This window comes from Platalea leucorodia (assembly GCF_965183815.1).
Source record: "Platalea leucorodia genome assembly, chromosome: 5".
NCBI classification, from domain to species: domain Eukaryota; kingdom Metazoa; phylum Chordata; class Aves; order Pelecaniformes; family Threskiornithidae; genus Platalea; species Platalea leucorodia.
In genome coordinates, this window is record NC_138827.1 from 84,082,440 (window position 1) to 84,095,978 (window position 13,539).

At 54.8% G+C, this 13,539-nt stretch overlaps 1 protein-coding gene across 3 annotated transcripts in view; it reads right to left on the reverse strand.

The window, feature by feature from the left end:
• SLC4A3 (solute carrier family 4 member 3) overlaps positions 1–13,521 on the reverse strand; it is a 34,612-nt gene extending 21,091 nt beyond the window's left edge. For 2 of the 3 annotated variants that reach the window (XM_082314612.1, XM_082314611.1), the window contains exons 1-6: positions 13,469–13,521; positions 8,081–8,221; positions 6,700–6,856; positions 2,894–3,228; positions 2,284–2,426; positions 1,487–1,698 (exon numbers count right to left, since the gene is read on the reverse strand). In XM_082314612.1, coding sequence (XP_082170738.1) covers positions 1,487–1,698; positions 2,284–2,426; positions 2,894–3,228; positions 6,700–6,856; positions 8,081–8,134 — 901 coding nt within the window. In that variant the 5' untranslated portion in view covers positions 8,135–8,221; positions 13,469–13,521. Of the gene's footprint in view, positions 1–329; positions 662–1,486; positions 1,699–2,283; positions 2,427–2,893; positions 3,229–6,699; positions 6,857–8,080; positions 8,222–13,468 lie in introns of those variants that run through there. The other variant, XM_082314613.1, reaches the window with a different exon arrangement.
• Between the last annotated feature and the right edge of the window lie 18 nt (positions 13,522–13,539).

The following is a 13,539-nucleotide window of genomic DNA, read 5'->3' on the forward strand; positions in this document are numbered from 1 at the left end:
GCTTTTTCTCTGGCCACGGCACGGGCCACATCCCGATAAGCACAAACAGCAAGATGCAGCTGCCTCCAGAACTGCTCGAGCGAGACACACACAGGGAAGCACCTCAGCACTACAACACAGATCTATACAAAGACCTCGGACAGACACACAGACACCAGACAGCTCCTCCGGTGTCCCCAGGCACACGGTGCAGCAGACCATACCTCCTCTAAACCAGGAGACCAACCCGACACAGAGAGAGTGCAGACAGCAAACACAGGGTGGGGGATACGCACTTTAGCTGGGCGCTCTGATCTATGCAACCATGGGGTCACTGCTCCGGTACTTACAGGTGGGCTCCCCGCCTGGGTAGCCCAGATGGTTTCTGATGGCCTCCCATAAATCATAGTCTTCAAAATTGAAGGCAAATTCATCAAAGTCTTCATAGCCAAGCGAGTTGCGAATGCAGGTGCTTATTGCTACCTCCGGGCTGCTGCCCCCCTCGGATTCCTTTGCTGCTTCCTCTCTCTCTCGAAGGGTTGTCATTTTGTCCTTGCGAAGGTCAGGGGTCAGGCGCCATGAGCCACTCACTTTCAGAGGAGGGGCCGGGGTAGCCAGGCTGACGTGCAGAAAGCAAGCTGCCCCTGGGGGGCTTCACCGCAGCCCCGGGGCCAGCCCCGGTGCCTCGCTCTCCTCCTCACGGGGCATGAAGGTACCGGCTGCAGCAGCCCCTGGGGACTGATGAGGTCCTGGGAAGGCTGGCTCCACCTGGGGATGCTTCCGTGGGGGGCTGCCCCACCAGCTCCTCAGGAGCAGGATCCTCGCTCTGCTGCAGGGTCTCGTGCCGGCTGCCCAGGGACCTGGCGCCCGTGGCCCGGGGACAGCCAGGCTGTGTGTGCAGCACCGCTTCTCTCCCTCGCTCCCCTCTGGTGTCTCCCTCCCTCTCCAGCCTGCAGAGCAACCTATTGAATTCTCCATGTCCTGGGGCCCGGAGCGTGCATTTCCATGACGTCTCTTCTGTCTGCCCTCGAGCCGCGCACAGGGGCAGTCCCGCTCCGAGGCGCTCCGGAGGGGCCAGCTGCCTCTCTGCCAGGAGAGTGGAGGAGAGGGGAGGCTCCTCACCTCAGGTTTTCTGCGATGCCAGAGCTGGCGTGTTGCACAGAGGGCTGATTGCTGGGAAAGTGTGTCAGGAGAAGAGGGAGCTGGGTCGCAGGGAAACGCAGGGAGCCCTGAACTGGAGAGGGCAGTGGGGCGGGTGGAGGAGCAAGCACCCGTGGGGTGGGTGTGAGTAGAGGTGCTGGAAACACGGGGACCGGTGCTGTGGACACTGCAAAGCTGACAGAGGAGAGCCAGGGCTGGAACAACAGGGGCTGGGGGACAGGGAGGTGAGGACCAGGTCCTGCAGCAGGCTGAAGACCATGCCTGGAGCTGCTAGGGAAGAGGGCAAAGCAGGGAGAAGCACAGGGACGCGCGCACGAGTAGCGTAGGTAGTGTCGCAAAGCCTCACTTTTCATGCCATCCAAGTCAGCAGATGCTAGCATCTGGGCCTCAGCCTCATCCGTGGGGACGCGCTGGTACGCTGCGCTTTCCAGCGTGGTCATGCTGCCAATGCACATCCTCTCCTTCAAGTCGTAGGTAACGCGTTGTCCGCTCGCCACCTGGCCCCAGGGCTTGCGCTTCTCCCACCCGCGAGAGAGACGTTCCCGAGGCCCGGGGAGGCTGTGGGAACCAAAAAGACTGATAGTAGCAAATGAAGCAAGTGGGGATGGGCACTAGCCCCTCTCGGGGGCTGAGGTCCCTCGGCCCAGCCCTGACCAACAGGTCCCTGAGGAGGAGGACAGCCAGGAGTCACCCATCCCAATACCTAAAGGTTGCCCCTTCTGCTCCCCCTTTCCCCCACCGCAGAGTGGGATCAGCTTGTGGTCAGTATTGGGGACCCACCTCTCAGTCAACGGCCTCATGGTCCCCTGACTCGGCCGAGCCCCCTGGGGCTTCCCAGCCCACAGGTCAGCACTACACTGCAAGTTAGCTGGGAGGCAGGGTACTCTACACGCCCAGCCCAGTGCCCCCAAACCTGCACCCTGGGGATCCCACAGACCCAAGGAGGTCACAGGAGTCCCAGGGAGTGACTGTCCCACTGGGGAGCAGCCCTGTTGCTCACAGCCGCTCTCCCTCTGGGCCCCATGTCCCCCCTGGCTCAGCAGGTGAGTTCAGGCTGGGCACAGCCACCACCCCCAGGGACAGGGTCTGTGCAGCGACCCCAAGCCAGGGAGAGGGGCAGGCAGCTCAGTACTGCTCTCCTACCTGCGGAGGGAGGCAGGGCCCTTGTCCTGCAGCAGGTCGGCAAAGCGTGGCACAGGGGACAGGATGCCACACTCCTGCTCCACGTGGAACTGCGCAGGGGCCAGAGCACTGCCGGACTCCTCCTCATCGCTGCCAATGGTGAACTGCAGAGACAACAGTCCTGATAGCAAGAGCCAGGGCAGGCAGCCTTCGCCCCAGTCCCTGACATGCAGATCCTCCACGTGTCCCCACCTCCTAGAACGGGCCACACCGACTTCCCCCATGTGCCCCATGCCCTGACACTGGCCCTACTGAGCCCCCCCATATCCTATACACCCTAAGAACAGCCACACTGATCTTCCCCCATGAGTCTTACACCCCCAAAATGGTCATGCACACCCTCCGCAGCATCCACCCCAAGCAATGGCTATATCTATCGCTGTCCTCCAGTGCCCATCTCTGCTAGGCAGGGACAAAACCACTCTTCCCACAATATTGCACAGCTACAACCTCTTCCCCCTGAGCAGCACACTGCCATGACCATACACCCTGGCACCCTCCCGGCAGCAACTCTCCCTCCACCTCCCCCCAGCCTCCGAGTCCTGTCCAGGTAGGGATGCCCTAGCCTTGCCTTTGGTTTGCTTGGGGGCTCCAGCTTAGGGGACGTGTCCTTCCCAAGAGCTTCACCCTCAGACTCTGCAGGGATCTCTTTCTCCTGGGCCTCTTCTGCCTCAGACTCTCCTTCTTCCTCTTCTTCTTCTTCCTCGTCTTCCTCCTCTTCTCCCCCCTCCTCGTCCTCTTCCTGGATGGTGGGGGTCACCTCCGAGGGGGGTACTGAGGTTTTCTTCTTTTTCCTCCTCCTTTTTTTCCTCCTGCTGGCACGGGGGGGCCTCTTTTGGAACTTGAGGGCAGAAGGGAGGTGAGTGGAAAGGGGATGATGGATGTGGTGCGAGGTTCGGCGGTGGACTGAGAGAGAAAAAGAGAGTCAGGGGCAGGAAGAGGCTGGGAGGAACCTGCCAGGCGCCCCTCCAGGAAACAGCATGGTCTGGAGATCAAGGGCCAGGAAGGGCAAGGAGAGCCACCAGCCCACAGGGACATAGCAAAGCTCTTTCAGTGATGCGGCAGGCTGTGTCCAGCCTGGGGTGGCTGGGGAGGCAGCGCCCATGCAGCGCCAAATCACCCCAACGCAGCTCCACTGCCCTGGGGAAGGCACGACTCCTCTCCCAGTGCTGCCAAAAGCCATTCGCATGGCTACACAGAGCTGCGGTGGCCTGCCAGAGGCACCATCCCTTTCCTAAACACGGGGAAATGTTTCTCGCATTCTCAAACAAACATGTTTTGGGCCTTTTACAAACATTTATTTCCGGTGAAGTGTTCTTTGAGTTAAATAGATGCACCTTATTTATCCCCCAAGGCTTTGACAGAAAGACCCTCCTGCATACCCACAGGAACCACAGACCAAGCCTTTTAGTGCAGATGCAGCCTAAGTCCACATCCCAGGTACTGTAAGGGCTTGTGCCTACCAGCCTCTGAAATGCAGGTTCAATTAGGAGGCTGTCTTTTAAAAACCAGGGTAAAAAACAGGGCAGAAGGACTTTTCTTTCAACTAATCTACAAAGAGAAATTCATACAGGCTTGACCTGGGTGTCGTGGGAATTACAGAGTGAGAAGAAATTAATGGCATTTCTGAGCCTTCACTCAAAACCAACCATAATGCACCACGCAGGGAACAGGGTAAGCTCAGCACCCCCCTGCAAGAGAGAGGAAAGCCATTTCTGCCAGGTCTATCTGCAGGCACAAAGCCTGCCATAGACGGTCTGCAGGATGCACAGATCCTGGGGCTGCACCCGGAGCAGCTGAAATCGCGGGGGCACCAGCCACTTCGCAAGGGGGCTTTGCTCAGCAGCCCTTCCTGAGGAATTGTTTCCAGTCTGTTTTGATTTGGTTCCTTCCCAGCTTTCCTGCGACATGGCAGCAAAATCTGTTTATAGTGAAAACTACCTTCAAAGGACATTTTCAATGGAAGCTGTAACCTTCTCCCTGGGAGAGCCAGGCAGGTTCATTGTTCTGCTGTCATGTTTCCTTTCCTTTGGTTTCTCAAGTCTTTTCTCCCTTGTTTCCCCCCTTGGGAACAGCAGGAATATTTCACACAACCCCCTGGTTCAGCAGGAGAGGCTTGTGGCAAGATTAGAGGAGACTGGGAATGGTGGGACATCTGCAAATTGGGAAGAGTTTGGGCTCTTTATAAACACTTTTTCCTCCAAAGTGTTCTCTAGTTCTTTGATTTAACTAGATGTACCCTATTTCACTTGCAGGTTTTGGCAGAAAGGCCCTCCTGCCCCGCTGCTGCACTCCCATAGCACTGCTCTGCATGCATAGGTCAGGCATGAATTTCTCATGTAAGAAGAAGCAAGGAAGGCCTCAACTGGACACTCGTTGCTCCTTCTACAGCACTAAGCTGCTCATGAGGACATAGCCCATCTTTCCCTTCTGGCTTGTTCGCATCAGCCCAAGACAGAAACGTTTACGTTTTAGATCAGAAGGAAACCAAAGCCTTGGGCTGCAGGGAAGGGCAGTGATGGTAAGTGGCTGATCTGGCACAGAAGAGGGGAGCACCGCTCTTCACCCCTGCACTCTGCACTCCTTGTGTCAACTGATCATGTCTCCACAGAGGTGGCCTGGAGGTGGGAAAAACATACCTCTCCAAAACACAAAAGGCTTCATGCCTCCCTCTTCTTCCTCCCCGTCCTCCTGCAACTCCTGTGTGCTCAGCCCCTGCCCTCCTTCCCTGCTCCCTTCCTTGCACTGCCTGCCTGTACGGAAAGTTATTGCCAAACCAATGTCCTAGATGTTTGATTACACTTCTCAGTGAACTTGATACAAGAGATATGAAAAAGTAATTTGGATAGGGAGCCCAGAAGGAAGAGCCTACATATTAGGAATTCCTGGCTTTGAATAGGGCAGGAAACATTTCTAAACCCAGAGGGCATTCACCTCCATGGGCTGGTATGTTATCTTTCAAAATCTAATGACCTAACCAGATCTTCCAGCTTTATAAGTATGAACTGCATAAAACTTCTAATAACCAGGGTTGACGTAGTCCTAGACAACAGGGATACATCAGGAGCTCAGAGGAAAACAAGCTTGATTCTGACAAAGAAAGAAGGACTCTCCTATTAAGAAGAAAAAAAACCCCGAAACAGCACAAATCTCTAGTCAAATTTTCAAAGAAGCTTCTGCCATGCATGCTCAAGCAGATTGTCCGTGTCCTCCAAGCCAACCCACACACCTGTGCACACAGGCAGAGCTTCTGAGCAGGTAAGTCCTACCAGCACAGGACAGGTATTCAACCCACAGCAAAGCTAGTAGCACCTTGCAGCCATGTGCGCGAGTGACTGTGTGCTCAGGTGGAATGTGTTATTTGAATGGAGCCTCTGTAGAGAAATGACACAAGCAGAAAGGAGCAGCTGGGGTGCACTACAGTAATAGGCTTTTACCAGAAGACTTTTTACAACAGCCATTGGAAATGAGTGGCCAAGCAGAAAACAGCCTGGTGAGGTACTTGGAACATAATGTTCCCGAGGTTGTATCTCGTCAAAGCTAAGCTGGAAAATAAGCAATATCTGACTGTGGAGAGCCAGGGAGTGGGGAACTCTCCCAACCATTGCTACTTGTCTGCCACACAAGCAGGCTGCTGGCCGGCGGCCTCTTCTTCCTGCCTTTCACTGCTGTTACTACAAGCTAACGCAACCCACCTACACCAGGCAATAGCTTATGGCCACTCTTGTGGGCACACTCTCATTTTGCAGTCAAAGTGAGTTTGGGCAGCCTGGTTGCCTTCATCATGGAAGGGCAGTTAGAGGAATAAATATGCTGATCAGAGGAGTTCAGGTGAGATAGCTACAGCATTCTAAATTCACACCCCATTTTTATTTTGCAATCCTTTCTTTGAGCAGATAAGCCTGATGGTTTCGTGGTTGCTATTTAGAAATACACACGCAAGTCTGACTGGAGCCATCTGCTTTCAGACTGGGGAGGACAGCCTGGCTTCTGTCCATATTTGGATGTTTCTTTGCAGCCATATGGAAGAAAAATAGTTTCAAACTGGAAATTTCAACGTGGGGGAAGTGGCTGCAGAGGTCCCTGACGCTGGGTGAGGAGGTGAGCGAACGCCCCGGGCTGAGCTATGCTGCCGCGTGGGCTGGGCAGTAGCTACGCCTGCAGGGACAGGGAAAACAGGGAACAGACTGGGAAGAGGCCGTGGGCACTGGTGCTAAACTGGGTGTACGTAGCACTTCGGGAACACTTTGAAGGGAGGAAGCGAACAGCATGTTAACACTATCTGCAGGGTCCCGGCACAAGGCTGCAGAGCACGTGGGGCTGAGCAAGGGTTGGCAGCGAGAGTGGAAGTAGGTACAATGGTTCAAACCTACATACATTCAAAATCTCTCTCACTGTAGCTGCGTCTCTGCTTCTCCAGATTGCTTGATGCTGATTTGCTTATCAGGTCCCCAAATCTCTCGATTGACAAAGTCTTATCCAAGTCCTCATCGTCCTCGGCACCAGGAGAGGCTTTCTCTGCGCGATCTCTGCCCTGCACAGAAATCGCCAGACAAGAATCAAACACTGCAGACCCCTACAGTCACCTGGATCCTCCTGCCCGGCAGATGGTGCTGGGCTTGCTGAGGAGCAGCAGGCTCCACACAACAGGGCTGGGGCACAGTTTCTCACTTAGAGGCACAGCTCTGCTCGAAACCGAGAGCCAGAACAGATCAGCAAGCCTCCAAGCCGTACTCTGCAGAGATACCTCAGCGGTCCTCCACACCTCCCGAGTGACAGGTATCAAGGGGCTATGTCAGTGCCTGTCTTTCCTACCAGTGGAGATTCATAGCTTCTGTTTAGCTGGCATTTCTCTCTCCTCACGTCTAAGTCCTGTCCTCTGGCCTTCCCTTTGCCCGGTCTGCCATCCCTCCCTGCCACCTCCTCCATATTTCCCCCTGGGAAACAGCAGCCCTGCTCTGGTGAGCTGCCCTTGGGTCAGTGACCACCCTGTGCCTTCCCACCTCCCCTCCATGCTCATAGGGGACCCCGTTCCCCTTGGCATGCCTTCTTCAGGCTTTTCTGCCTGTTTTCCTCCTGTTTCAGGCTGTGGGTGCTTCTCTGCTTTTTGCTGGTGGAGATGCTCCGAGAAGAGCATCACCAGGTGACTCCTGTCCTTTCTGCCTCCCGAGCAGCTGCAGCTGGTAAAATTTTCCGTCAATATAGCCGAAATGCCAGCACGGAGCTGTTGTGGACTCCCGTGTTTCCATGGAAACAGGAGGAGGCCCAACTGTGACAAATCTGTCTGTGCTGGGCGGAAAGAGGGAGCAAGGCGGCTTTAGCCGAGTTGTACCTCTCCCGGCATCCCCCAGCTGTTCCCAGCTGTGCCCCAGGAGCGGCTTTGTATCTGTGGGTGAGACTGCTTCTCCTCTCACCTTAGCATGGGTGTCCCAAGCTCAGCCTAAATGGGGAGAGTCTAATTGCAAGCTGCCCAGCTCCTCCTGCCACTTGCCTACCCCTCCCAACGGCGTATGAAGGCACAGAGACCCCACAGAGCAACCTCTGGCCTTTTCTGGACCACGCTTTGCTGTCTGCACGGAGAGTGGATGTGAGCTGCTGGGCAGCCTTGGGGCACCCTTCGTGCGGACCTGTCCCCAGGGAACGGAGGCTGTGTCTCCTACTGCAGCAGGCTGCCAGGACCCAGGTCCCGCACTCAGCCTGACAGGAGCATGGTTCCCAGGGAAGAGATGGCCCCACTGCTGCTGGATTCCCACCTCACCTGCTGCAGGTCGATGAAGACATCTCCTACGGGAGGGGACTCTCCAGCTGCCATTTTGGTTCAGGACCTAAGGGCCTGGGCAAAATATCAACCCTTCTCTTTCACCGGCAGGCACCCAGCAAACCTGGAGAGTGGCATAACCTGTGGAGAGAGGGCAGGACAAGGGAATGTCGTGGGAGACTGCTGGCCACTGCCCTCAACCCCCCTGGCTCCTAACCCAGAGAGGTCACCTCACCGGCCCTCAGGGAACCTCCCCGGCACCACCAGGACAGGGCTGTCCCCCGGCACGCTGCAGCGAGGCGGCGAGAATGGCCCAGCCCGCGCTGCTTTGTGCACAGTCTCCAACAGTTCAAAGGCAGGAGGGACCCTGTCCTCCTCTGAACGACCTGCTGCTCGGAGGGTGCAGGGGCCGACCGAGACAGCGGCTGTGCGTGGCTCCTGCCCGGGCTGTGCGAGAGAAGGAAAGGCTTCCTGCTCAGCCACCTCTCCACCAGGACATCTGTGCAAAGCCGGGGCGTGACTGACCACCGGGGAAGGATAAAGTTGGAGAGATTGGGTGCTGGGAAGGCATGCCAGGAGCAGGCAGTGGAGTGGTCCTGTGCCACCTAGCTTTAATTGGGCAGACCCCAAAATGGCCAGGAGGAACCTCAGAGAGATCTGTGCAGGCCAGAGAGATGGCACAAGGACAAACAGTTCAGCATTCAAACACCAAACACAGAACAACACATGTTACAGGGAAAGAGGGCAACCTTCAGACCGCAGATCTGTGCCCTGTCTGCACCAGTGTGGCTGAGGGATGCGGAAGACCCCGCAGGCAGCCCAAGGGAGCGCTCTGCTCGATATGCAACTGCAAGTGAAGGCAATGAGGTGCCACGGTTCACAAGGAGTGGGATGGAGACTAACAGAGAAACAGCTGTAGTCACATCATCTACAGCAACAGCACAGGCTGGGCTCAGCATGGGCTGCACCCCAGGAAGAGTTGGAGATGGCACAGAGACTGGTACTGGGAAGATACTGACCTCCAAAAACTCATCTGAACTCATACAGAGAGGGAGAGAAGATGTAAGCATATGCACAGTGCTTTGGGCACCGGGATAAGCAAAGTGTTCTCATCTCACAGCACAAGAAAAGGGACATTCGTTAAAACTACAAGGGTAGAATACAAATGAATTCAAAACTGGCAAAAGAAAACATTTTTTTCATTGATGTCATCAAGGACGACAAAATTGCAAAGTCAGAGGATAGCTTGGCCATCTTTCTGGGTAACAAGTTGTCATATTTATAACAAAGAAAATTAAGGGAAGTGAAACCCATCTTTCAGAATAAGCTATTCTCTAGTTATGAAAGCTTTGGAAGAAGTATTATAGGTTATATCCTGGTGATCTGCTGAGGGGTTTCTTACTGTCTTATCTGAAGTACCTAGTATGGGCCACTGCTCAAGACAGGCCACTAAACCAGATGGTCTAAGGGTAACACCAGTAAGGCCACTTCATCATCCCTCCCTCGATCTTTGAAGATCTCCAGAAGGTGCTACTACAGCCTCTGCCTACTCTGCCTACCTGAAGGCACACATCTAGCTTATTCAAACCAAAAATCCCGGGGCCATCTGTAAGGCAAGTTTTTGAGGAGCTAATCTGACCACTGATGAAGCATGCTCCCTTGGTCTACCCTCCTAATTATCAGGAAGAAGGCAAAAGTTAATGGAAGAAACCCCTCAAATGCACCTCATCGAACTCTTCAGTAATTGAATCCCTTGATGAGACCTGAACAGCCCAAGAGAAATATGCTGCCAAGACAGATGTCTAAAAAGCAAATGCAGAGTCCAAGCCATAAGGAACAGGACAGAAAAGAATGAAAATACCCAATCCACTCTGTGTAGATCTTAAGCTGTAATATTCAACTTCACCCTGTTTTCCAAGAAAGAGAGAGCAAAAGGCTTCTAAGAGAGAAAGCAGAAAAAAGGAGAAAGGTCTGGAAATCATCTGTAAGCAGAGACGGAGCTGCTTTTTAGTAGGAGACATGATAGAGAAAAGGGTAATACACGGCTTTTATTTCCTTTCACATTTAATTCAAGAACAGGGTATCATTCCATGAAAGCAAACAGCAGCACATTTGAAACTGAAGGCAGGGAATGCTTTATTCCAGCGGGAAAAGCTGGTGCGGGAACCTGGCTTTGCAGCCCTGCAGGGCCACAGCATCATGACTGTTAAAGAAACGATTAGGGTATTAGTAAGGAACATAACATCCACAGCCACAGACTGCCTGCAAAAACGTGTTGCAAGCACTACTACTTCAGGGAGTAAAATGACAATGAGGCTTTGGACGGCAGCTCCTATAGTGGCAGAACCCCTAAAAACTAGAGAAACGGTAAAGGTAATATAACAAAAAAAATGCTAATGCTCAGCTCCACCTCCGTGCCACTAATGTGCCTTGTGGGGCCTCCAAAGGAAATTGCAAACTATCAGCAACGCTGTGAAACAATGTGCTTTGTTTCAGGTCAAGCTCAGGTTTGTCTGCGGCTAGGCAGAGGCTCGCAGGGGCATTCGTGCTCCGGGTGAGAGGAAATCCATGGCCAGGAGAACTGCTGGATGCAACGAACTCTGCTGGCTCCAGCTTCGCAAGATGTTACACTGAGTTTAAAACTACAGCCTCACTGCCTAAATAAAGTTAAAAGGGAGGGAAAATCCAGCACTTAATCTTTCTTTACCCACCGAAGCAGCGTGTTCTGAAATGTGCTGAAAATATGTCACTCTAATGACGCTGCTGAACAGCTAAAAGCAAGACAGTTGTACTAGCAGTAAAGTAAGAGAGCCCTTGGGACTTGCTTTGAAATTTCAGAGGGACTGCGAGGTGCTCGCGGGGTTTCCGTCAATCCCCCGCTCACCACCCTGCAAAAGCAAGAGGGGACGCGTGGGCTCTCCGAGCCGGCGGGGCTTGGGGGCAGAGCTGCCCGAGGGGTCTGCCGCTTTGGGGCCGAGAGAGGGGCAAGGATGGGAGGCACATTCTCCTGTCCCAACCCTTCCAGCTCTCCTGCCTTCTGGAGAAGGGAGAGCCCACGGCCTGAGAGCACTGGTGATCCCTTTCGGTGCATTAATTGACGGCTGGCCACTAGAGGCCACTTGCCCCTTACTCTGTGCAACCTGGTGCAACCTCTCGGAGAAAGGCTGGATGGACACCTACTCAGATCAGGCCTGGCTTTTCTATTACCCACAACAGACGGAGTTCAGAGAAGAGCAACAAAAAATTGCCAGTAGGCCAGAGGGATTGATTTATAAGGAAAGGTTAGGAGCTAAATTTGTCTAGCGCAATATGGGATGACTAAGATGGGGAGGGGACAAGCCAGCAGTCTGGAAAGATCTCAAGGGTGTAAAACACAACTAAAGATTTTTCTTTTCTCAGGCAGCCCTGCACAAAGAGACTTAGAAATGGGTTAAAATTTAAAAGAGAAACTTAAAATTAATATCAGGGAGAATTCTGCTAATGAGCATCATGCTGAAGCATCCAGCCTGCCAGCATCACTGCCTGGGCTGCCATAAGAAGAACACAAGACAAAAGGGGAAAGAAAAAAAAAAAACCCAGTAAAGAAAACTGAATGAATGATACCTTCATCCTACTGCATCTCCTGCTTGTCGGGAGTACGTGATTCAGCATTCCCGCTACAAGTAATTTTCAGTAATAGAAGCATCATGCTAGCAGGCCAGATTTGAAGGGAGGCCAGAAAAATCCACAGCCTGCCGACCTGTGCGTGCTCACACCTCCCTGCTCTCTCTGCAAGCGCATCAGTAAACAAAACTGGCTCACCTAAATCACTGTACCTCGTACCAACCATCAAGGCTAAACGAACACCAAAGGAAAGCGAGCAGGCATGCCACTGTGATGCTGGCAGCTACAGCATCTCCCACATGTTGCTAGGAGGGACTCCAGCTTCCCCCGGGACTCAGGCTTCCCCTGACCCCCAAAGGCTGCTTCACAGTGCCAGTGCAGGAGCTTTCCTGTCTCACTGAGCAAAATGGATCTGGCATGTCTTCGACGGGCAGAGGCGAGCTGTTCATGCTGCCCGTTTGCAATAAAGATGAGCCGGGAGGGCTACAGCAGACTGCCCCAGCTCTGTGGGCAAAGGGCTGCACAGAGACAGCCATCAGGCCCCCCATCCATCCCCTCAGCTCTTCCCTAATCCCCTGGCCATCGGGCTGAGAATAATTTAGCCATGGAGTGTCTAGACAAGGAGTGGATGTTAAGATAGGGATAAAGCTACAGAGGCAAAGCTGGTTTGGGGATAGAGGAGGAGAAGAGACTCTGGCTGATAGACGTGGACAGGAGAGCTCAAAAAGGAGAAGGATTATAGGCCTGGGAAGATTTTACGGAGGAGACATACTGATGAGCCTGTCCATGGCGGAGAGGAGCAGGAGGGGTGCTGCTGCGTACACCGAAGCGTTCAGATGCTGCTGTGACAGTCACAGCCTCAAAGCCGAATGGAACGGGAGTGGGCTGCGCAGCCCCTACTTCTCCCCTGCCACGGCAGAGGAACGGACACACACACACACCAGAATGAAAAGGCAACACGTAAGACAGTAAACACACAAAGTTTTCAGGCATGAAGGGTTTAACCTGTGGATCTCTCTGCCACATGGCTACGCTGAAACTAAGAGTACAGAAGTATTTTATAAGGCTTAAATATTTCAGTGAACCCTATACCTTACTGAACTAGCCTGGATAAACCACCGCAGCCATTCACTTCTGAAGCACCTGCTCCGTTCCCCCGACTCTCCCTTCACAGGCCCGTCACAGAGCTACCGGACGGGACGGAGCTCGCACAGCCGAGAAGACACATACACCAACACACGGGAGCAAAACCCACTCCAGAACGAAGTACCAGCACCAGACAGCGACAAGGAGACACCCCTCCACTGGACGTACGGATGGCTCTGACAGACACACGTACAGCCGGGGGGCGAAGGGACGTAGGCAGGCGCTGGGGATGCACTGCACCATGTACCGTGCCGTGCCATGCAACCCGTACGGCGCAGCGCGCCGCACCACGCCGCGCAGCACCCAGCACCGTGCCGTGCCCGGGACCGCGCTGCGCCCATGCACCGTGCCCCATGCCGTGCACCGCCCCGCACCGTGCCGTCCCATGCCGTGCCATGCACCATGCAGCGCCCTGCACCGCGCCGCGCCGCGCCGTGCCGTGCCGTGCCACCCACCCTGCAGCGACCTGCGCCGCGCCGTGCACCGCGCCGCACCGGAGCCCCCCCCCCCGCACACGGGGCCGGCCGGCCGGGCTGCCCGGGCTCAGCGCCGCCCGCCACGCGTGTCCGCGGGGTCCGCGGGCTGCTGCGGCCGGGGCAGCGCCGGGGCCCGCCCCCCCAGCCCCCGCCCGGCCCGTACCTCGCACCGCCGGGGAAGGAGAGCCGCCCGCCGCCGCGCCGCGCCCCGGCCCCGCCACCGCGCTCCGCCCG